The sequence below is a fragment of the Perca fluviatilis genome, chromosome 8, assembly GCF_010015445.1.
Source record: "Perca fluviatilis chromosome 8, GENO_Pfluv_1.0, whole genome shotgun sequence".
NCBI lineage: Eukaryota > Metazoa > Chordata > Actinopteri > Perciformes > Percidae > Perca > Perca fluviatilis.
This window is the reverse complement of record NC_053119.1, coordinates 8,514,064-8,523,049: the sequence shown is the minus strand read 5'-3', so window position 1 is coordinate 8,523,049 and position 8,986 is coordinate 8,514,064. Positions and strand designations below refer to the sequence as shown.

At 38.9% G+C, this 8,986-nt stretch overlaps 1 protein-coding gene across 11 annotated transcripts in view; it reads right to left on the bottom strand.

The window, feature by feature from the left end:
* cep290 (centrosomal protein 290) overlaps nucleotides 1-8,986 on the bottom strand; it is a 42,702-nt gene that overhangs the window by 13,913 nt on the left and 19,803 nt on the right. For all 11 annotated transcript variants that reach the window (XM_039807393.1, XM_039807397.1, XM_039807402.1 and 8 more), the window contains 11 exons: nucleotides 8,852-8,986; nucleotides 8,490-8,759; nucleotides 7,997-8,104; nucleotides 6,786-6,985; nucleotides 5,472-5,685; nucleotides 4,864-5,001; nucleotides 3,012-3,233; nucleotides 2,321-2,434; nucleotides 2,102-2,244; nucleotides 958-1,113; nucleotides 563-686 (listed from right to left, as the gene is read on the bottom strand). In XM_039807393.1, the coding sequence (XP_039663327.1) occupies nucleotides 563-686; nucleotides 958-1,113; nucleotides 2,102-2,244; nucleotides 2,321-2,434; nucleotides 3,012-3,233; nucleotides 4,864-5,001; nucleotides 5,472-5,685; nucleotides 6,786-6,985; nucleotides 7,997-8,104; nucleotides 8,490-8,759; nucleotides 8,852-8,986 (1,824 nt within the window). The remainder of the gene's footprint in view (nucleotides 1-562; nucleotides 687-957; nucleotides 1,114-2,101; nucleotides 2,245-2,320; nucleotides 2,435-3,011; nucleotides 3,234-4,863; nucleotides 5,002-5,471; nucleotides 5,686-6,785; nucleotides 6,986-7,996; nucleotides 8,105-8,489; nucleotides 8,760-8,851) is intronic.

Sequence of the window (8,986 nt, the reverse complement as noted above, 5' to 3'; positions counted from 1 at the left end):
ATCCAATGAAGAAGGAGAAACATAAAAAAAGAGAGCAAAGAATGATGAATAGAGAGATTAAAGAAAAAAAACGTTTTGGCTCCTTGAAATAGAACAGGAACACATTATACAGAGAAGTGAAATGAGGTCTTGTTCAGTACATGTAGGAATATGTATTGTGGACTGCCTACTGGACAACCTACCAACAAATGGGAGGTATTGTAATCTCTATAATGTGGCTGAAAATAATTATAATGTTCATTATCAATTGACATGGATTCATTTTTCAATTAATCGATTAATCTTTTAGCCTATAAAATGGTTAAAAAAAACTTAGAACAAGAGAAGAAAAATGGCCATCATGAGTTGTAAGATTTAAAGGTGATGTCTTGAATGAATACCTAAAACGTTCAAATTAAATCTCATTTAACAAATTCATCAAAGAAGGTACATTTTCTTAATCATTCTAGCATTATATGTATTAGCATGTATTTATGTTTTCATGTGAATTATCAGGATATTTCTGAGAAGATCCTGCACATTTATTACAATCATCATGGTTTGCATGTTGATGAGCACTTACAGAGGGCCTTGATGAAGGCTCTTTGGCTATCTGGCTCTCTACGGAGTGGAGTCTCTCTTCCAGGTAGCGGTTCCTCAGCGTCAGATTCTCCATGGCGTCATCACGAGGTAAAGCCTGGTGCTGTCTGCGAGTTCACAAATAGTTTACCCATACTGGCATGCATGCTGGCGTCAGCAAAAACAGTGCATCTTATTGTATGAAATGTGTTATTATTATGTCAATTCAGCATTTTGTAAAAGGGGCTTCTTGTGTAAATAAAGGTTATTTATGAATTGGAAAATATGTTCAAAGTACCCAATTTAAAAGTATACTGAACAATAGTGAACTTGTAAAAAACTTGTAAGTAAATCTTCAAAATGCCTTAATTTTAGTGTCTTGTTTTGACTTAGTTATACTTTATGGTGAGGATTTGTGTCTCCAGGTCTGAGTTCTTCTTCTTCAGCTCTTCCATCTCCTTCTCCAATTCAGTGGATCGCACTCCCACCACCTGATCGGCAGTCACACCTCGACCCTTCAGCTTTTTCTGCAGTGCATTCCTCTCTTGCTCTAGTCTGCATGCACAATAAAAACATAGAAATATTGGACTAATAAAAATAGTTGCACTCTGTTTTTGACATTTAACAGATTTGAAAGTGGTAGTAGCTTTCCAAAGTCAGATTGAATTGTGTCAACAGATTTATTATTTCCTGATACAAAACAGTAAAGTACACTGATTTTATGTTTACTAACTTCCAAAATGGTGCACTGTCAACATTAGTACAAAGTGTATCATTCATAGCTCCGAGTGAGCAACCAGGCACTTTTTTAGTAGTAAGTTTGGGTGGGATACTAGAAAATTGACAGAAAACGTGTATAGCCAAACCCTTCACCTTCCCTCCTTAACAACTGTGTACCCTCTTATTATTATGATTTGATAAACAATTGACTGTTTCAGTCATTTTTCAAGCAGAAAAGACACACATTTTCTTTTTCAAATGTGTGAATTGCACTTTTTCTTTGTTTTTATAATAGTAACATAATATCTTATTTGGTTGGTCATTGATTGTGGGTCGGTTAAAAACAAGGAGTTGGAAGACTTACAATATAATACTTTAAAATTACCTTTTTGAAGTAAAAATGTATAGACAAAACAATTAAGAAAATTACTTGCAGGCCTGATTATGATTTTTTATCATTTGAAGTTTGCAAACTTCAGTCCCTCGTGCTGTCATTTGGAACCAAATGTTCCAAATTGCATATTGCAGCTTTAAAGGAGCAGTCGAAACATGAGTGGTGCAACATGGTGGGCTCCATGGAAGTGGACCCACTCCATCTAGATATAAAAGGCTCATTCTAAGCTAACAAAAACACAATGAATCTTAGTTTCATGCGATTATACACTAATGAAAACATAATTATGAATATCATATTCCATATCTGCCAATAGATCCCCCTAAATCCTACACCCTAATCCTTTAAGTTGAAGTCATTCTGTCATGTATACAAAGAGCGAGATCAAAGAATACCGCGTAAACGATACAGTACGATGCACACACTGACCTGGCATAGAGGTCTTTCAGAGTGCCGAGCTGTTTCGACAGCGATTCATTCTCTCGTTCCTTCTCCTTTAGTGAATTCTTCACCTTTTCCATCTTGGCCTGCCACTTCTTACCCTCCTCCCAACGCACAATTTCGCCTTTGTTCTGTAAGACAAACATGTCGTACATTAAATGAACGTACAAAGAATGACAGTTCTAGTAACAGAATTGCTGCTCTAACCTTTCCATGATCATCCTTCATTTCTGCTTTTTTCTCCAAGTCACACTCAAGCTTCCTGATCTTCTTGTGCAGATTCTCGATGGTTGGCCCCTTTCCATCTGGTTCTGGTTGATTCTTGTCAACAAAAGAGACAAAGAATTCCATAGCACCTTGTGTTTCTTAATTAGTGTACCATGGAGACCGACTGTGGTAGTAACCACCAGGTATTCCATATTACTGTTTAAGTCCATGAGTTAAACCAAGGCATATTACCACTGCAAAGGTTATGGTCACAACCTATGGCTCCATGTAAGCGACATGAGAGACCGACACAGAATATGAAGAACAGCTTAATAATTAAATTCAGATATCCACTGGAGGTGTTTATTTTAAAATCGTAGAAAAATGTGAGTATCCATTCTTGATGCATTCCTCAGTTTACAGTTTTATTATATGTAATGGTTTGTATGTCTTGCCATTTGTCCACACAATGTTATGATAATAAGCGACTTTGAGTCTATGAAAAGCGCTATAGAAATTCAATTTATTATTCTTATTATTATTGTGTCATATGGCTGTCGTTGAGTGTATCACTTCAAAGCGTATGTAATAACAACAACAATAAGCTCCAGATCAAGGTCAAACCGAGCTGCACGCTTCCTTACAAATCAGTAGCTTGGTGTGTTATTACACACTCTTTAGAGAAACTAACCTGAAGAGCGCTGCTGAGCCTCTTGATTTGCTGCTTGTGATCCTGGATTTCATGCTCTCTCTCCTCCTTTTCAGCCAGAAGGCGTCTCTGGGTTTTCAGACTCCTCTGGAGGTCCTGGTTTAGGCCGTCCACTTCCTCTTTCAGGATGTTCTCCCGGCCTTTGGCTGCTTTGGCAAACTCCTTTGCAGCTTGAAGTTCTTCATTGAGTTCTTGTACCCGCACCTTTGTCAGAAGAGGGATTTTCTTGTGATATTGTATAGTTTTCTTATTGACAACAAATCCCATAAAAACCCCAAAACCATGAATGGATTGATGCTACTAACAGATATTGTCTGTGTATGTGCCATAGAGCTCTATTGTGGTCAACCAATGAAAAACCAATTCCTTTATACTACAAACACTGCCAATGTAAGGCAAGGCAAGGCAGCTTTATTTATATAGCACATTTCAGCAAAAGGGCAATTCAAAGTGCTTTACATATATTACGTTTATTTTGAGTCACTCTCACATGCACCAATCCTGCTGCCATAAACACACACTAGTGTGCCAGATGTGTATTAGTCTGCAGCTGGAAATAGTCCCCTACAAATGCACTAGTTAAACCCTGTTTGAGTAACATTTGCTAAAATGTAGTGTCCAGCTGTTTTAGAAAATAACCCTGTTTGAGTAACATTTGCTAAAATGTAGTGTCCAGCTGATTTAGAAAATAACCTTTTTCTTTAAACAAAACTTTGAAATTTGTGAATTTATGATAAATGACTACAATAGAAACAAATGGGCATGCTGCAGAGTGCCACAGGTAAGTAGCAATGTATTTAGAGACCAGCTAACACCACTGACTAACACCATTGTTGGTTTTGGTCTTTTCATGGACTGCTGGCAATTACAAAAATTACAGAATATACCTAGACTTATCTCACTTACTTATTATAATAGTTAGTTATGTCCATGGAATGTAACTGGCTAATTTTAGGAATACCAGTATCTCCAAATACAGCAATCTGTTAGTATAATTTCACTTAATTTGCTGTGACCTTTGAGTGTAGTAATGTCTGCCAAGTTATGCTACACATATGAATCATAACTTTTCAAATGTGCTGACTTTGTTTATCCGAATGAGCCTCCAATTAGCTGTATTGGTGATTAATGAAAGGAAAAGGGGTTAGTTGGAGTCAAACATGCTGTCTGTTTAAGGAGGCTGGCACATGCCATGTGTTCACCAACTTCACTTCACTAGGGTTAGCTACTATTCAGAGACACTGGAGACATATAGGCTGTGACTGCAAATTAAAATAGACCAGTAGTGTCTACTTGGTTGCTGATGAGTATAAAAGGGGGGAGTACATTATATTGCTGTTGCTTTATGGCAGGGGTCACCAACACGGTGCCCGTGGGCACCAGGTAGCCCCCAAGGACCACATGAGTAGCCCTCAGGCCTGTTCTAAAAATGAAAATTGAATATTGAGATTATCTGTTTCCCACCTTGTTAAGTCATTGTTGATAATTGTGAGAAATCATTAACATGATCAGTGTCTTCACATAGATGAGTATCATTAATCATTAATAATCATATATAACTAAAGGCAAACTGAGCACATTTGTTATTTCAGAAGAGTGTATCAAACTGGTAGCCCTTCGTATGACTCAATACTGATGAAGTAGCTCTCAGTTTCAAAAAGGTTGGTGACCCCTGCTTTATGGAATGTTAATATTTTATGGAAATGTAATCTGAATTAATTTACTCCTGAAGCTTTCTTTGTGTTAGTCAATTAGCTCAACAGACATTTATAAATGTCAGTAATGAAATACAACATGCATGAAAAAGGGTGTTATTATGATAAATTGGTCCCACCTTTAGGTCTTTGGTGTGTCTGTCAACCAGCATCTGTACATTGAGACTCTCCTCTTTTTGTGCAGCGCTGGCTATGACTTGCTGCTCTGCAGCAGACATCATTTCTGCCCGCAGCTCCAACAGAGCTTTACTGAGAGCCTGAGAAAAACAGGGATCAAAGAGATGTCAGGCATGATTAATATGATGAGTGTAGTGGTCAGATTTCATTTTACAGTTAATGCACCATTATCCATTTCTACATAGGCAACTTCCTCTCTCCCTCTCATTCTTGGTATAAACTTGATAAACAATTTTTTTTTTTCTGTATGTGGTGAAAAATTGCAGAACGTGGCTGTAATTTTGACGAGTCATTAAAAACGCTTTGGGCACTTTAGTTCATTGTGAAACTAGTATCCAGATAAACTGCTCTTACTTGTTATGCAGCTAAAAGGCTGAAAAGCAGAATTTTCAGTTGCAGCATAAATTGAGTGAACAGTAGGAAAACATCAGGGTCAGGTTACAACTTCATCACACAGAATCTGGGTATTTTAGCAAGGCAACAGGACTAACCACAGCCCCCCGCCCCCCCCAAAAAAAGTACAAGAAAACTTTTATAATAAAAGAACAACCTTAAGCTGTTTCTCTTTCTGGGTGAGCTGTGCTTTCAGTCGTTCCACCAGGTTTTTCATGGTGTTGCTGGGGGAGCGGACGTTGGCCTCCTTCTGGGCTGCCAGCTCAGTTCGGAGGTACTTTATCTCCTTCTCCATCTGGGCCATCTGGGCCGTCTGATCCTCAGTCTCGCCAGTCAGAGCTTTCACCTGAGCAGCATGATACCCCTCCAGCCTGCAACAAATCCTCTGTTAGATTGTTTTTATGAAATAGAGATTTCTTAACTTGTGTTTTTACATCATTTTAAATATTTGTACTGTGACTTTTAGTTTATATCTGACATGTGAGTGGGAAAGTATTTTTGACTTGCTCCAGGTCATTACTACTGACTCTATACAGTTGGGGCCACTGTTTTCTACTGACCATGTGTTTCTTGTGTTCTGTAGCTAAATTGGTATGCAGGGGATGTTAGTCGTGATCAGAGTAAATCAAAATCACAAACACTTAAAAGGGAACATACCTAAACCTAAAAGTTAGCCTGCAGCAAACATAGAAAAATAAAAACATGTCTACTTCCTCACTCATACAGAACTAGAATTACCACCTTGCAGTTGCAAGCCTCAACCAACTGGTCAAGTTGCAGTTTGCATCCATGTCTGTCCAGACTTACATAGTATACTGTATGTAGTGAAGGATTTGAAGAAGTTTAATAAAGGGTATTAAGTGTAAAGAATTTTTTGGTGACACGTGGATGCTTCACACACATCTTCAATATGGCAGTACAAAATATCTATACAATCACCACAGTTTCAACATTAGTTTCACCAATTTTGGCATTGAACTGCGTCCTGGTGCTCAACTGTGACATCCACCCATTGTCCCTGTACCTCATGAGCAGCGTATTACTATAGGGCTTTCACACATTAGGTGTAATCTTGGATGAGTTGCCAATTAGCCAAGTGCTTACAATTAAATTAGTGCTGTACAACATTAGGCATTTCACACTCACAACTTAAATGTGTGATTATTCCTCTGCTAATCTTGGGTTCATTTTACCAAAATATCCCAAAAAATACTGAGTTGAGATCAGCTGATTTCAGCGTTTCAAGGATGTTAACACTAATGGGATAAATATAGATGTAGGTTAGCCTATGTATAAAAAATGTAATTGTTAAAAGCCGTTATGTTGACTGCTGATAATATCTGCATCAATAATTCATGTACTCACCTAAATAACTAAGATAAAAAAACAAAGGATGCTGAATTTGGTGACCACTGGGTCAAATTCAGAAGAAAAAAAAAAAAATCTCTGGTTTAATAAAAGGGATAATCACTTTGACATCTCGTCAGTGTGTTTCTCAGCCAGTGTTTCCATGGCGGCCCTCTGTAGCTCCAGCTCAGCAGTGGCCAGCCTCAGCTTCTCTGTGACGGAGGCGAGCGAGATGTCCTGTTCAGCCACTGTCTGCTCCAACTCAGCCAGATGCTCCAAATGCTTGGTGGTTGGCACACTGATAGTGGGCTTCTTCATCAATTCCTGGAAAAAGGAAGGAGGGAGCATTAAACAAAGCAGAACTCCAAATTTCAAATAGCACTCAAAGACACAGAGGAAAATCTAAATGACTCTCGGAAAATGCAAATGTGCAAATCTCTTGTCTCAGCAAGGCCTAACTTTACTTTTAATTATATCAGATAAAGAGAAATGTCACCCCTCTTCCTAAAATGGTCATAAATGGATCCTTGAGTACTTCCTTATTTTATGAATGAAGCAGTACACGAGTTAAAGCAGCAGCATGTGCCTGCATACCTCACTCAGAAGGTTCCTGTACCTTCAGAAAGTACTTCCCTACGATCAGGGACTTTTGGGGGGGTACAAAAGGCCCCCAGAAAATGTCCCCAGAACTTAATTTAGACCTCGATCCCTGCAGTCGAGATGCAATGAGTTCCTCATAAGATTCCTAGTTCTGGGGGAAAGTTCCTGTGGTTGAAAAGCAGCTTATCTCAAGCACTTATCTCTTTTTCGCTTGTGAAAAAGTCAGGTGTGACTATATGAGATTCCAGACTCAGAAATGATAATTATCCACAACATAGTTCGGATGTAGTTAAACTACTATTACAAAGTACTGTAGTTTTAGTTTGGCACGCTACAGTTCTTTAGAGTAGTTAAGATGTTGAACTAGTTTTCATTGTGAAGTAGCTAGTAGTTAGTCCATCAGTGGTCCATAAGTACTTTCACTTGGAGGGTTTCTGGGGGCTTTACATCTAGCAGCATTCCTTTTCTTGGTTGCATGCCTCAGCTGTGCTTCTTTCTCCTCTGCCTGTGCAGTGCTCTTGCTCTCTTGTACAGTTGTAAGTTCTTTTGCAACTCCACCTGTCTACTTCTCTCTAACAGCCTCTCCTCTCTCTGTGCTTTGTCCCTTCTTCCAGCAGATGTCCTGCTTTGGCACAGTCTTTATGGCCTACGTTGTTGTGAGCCTCACAAAAACCAAAGCTATTTGAGCAGAAGAACAAAAACACTTAGGAAAGCAAGGCATGGACACATGCATACCATTGCTGTCTGTCTGAAGTGGTCCAGGGAGGTGTCAGTGTGCAAGTCCAACTTCTGATGCAACATTCTCAGCTCCTCCTGGTGTCTCTTTATCATCTCCTCCTGATCCTGGGATCAACAAGGTACTGGTTAATTGAAACCAAAATGCTTTGGATATAGAAAGATTACCTTCTAAAAACTTTATTAATTATAATAACTTAATAGTAACTCCAAGCCAGGTATCTAAATTGAAGAGGCAATATGTAAAATGTTCACTACTTATTAGTAGATAATTGCCAAAATATTTCTGTGGAGACTTCTAAAAAATATTTAATCTAACTGCTGAGATTTCTGGGTTTCCACCCATTGGAGATTCAAGACATTCATAAACCTTAACTCCAACATACATTGCAACTAATCCCTGATAAAATATTACTTACAAAGTAGCTAATGCCTCTTAAAAAGCACATGGAAATGAATATAAGAGACTTGTTGCATCCTTTTATCACTGTACCTGTCTGGCTTGAGCCAACTGCTTGTGGTATTTCTTTAGCACGTCCTCTTTTTTGTCAAGTCGACCCTGGAGGTCTTTGATGGTCTGGTGGGCCAGCTTGAGGGTAGGCTGATTGTCTGACTGGCCCTCTTCATGATTGGCAACGTCAGCTAGCAGGCGTTCTCTGTTGGCAGCAGCTGGGAGCCGAAGACGCAGCTCATTGATAACTCTATCCCTGGACACAACGTTCTGTTCTGCCTTCCACAGAGCTGCTTCTTTCTCTTTCAACTTCTGCATAGGAAATGAATTAGAATTCAAACAATATGCTATGCATCTGATTTATGAGAAATACTGAGTGTATGAACAGGGAATGAATACTATACCTCGTTCAAACTTTTGCAGGTGGCCTGTGTGTCCAACACGCTGCGGACATGCTCTCTGATTTTAGCCAAAGCAAACTCTAACTGATGAGCAAGAGGTAGACTCGGGTCTGGTAGGGATCCTGTACCATCCTCATA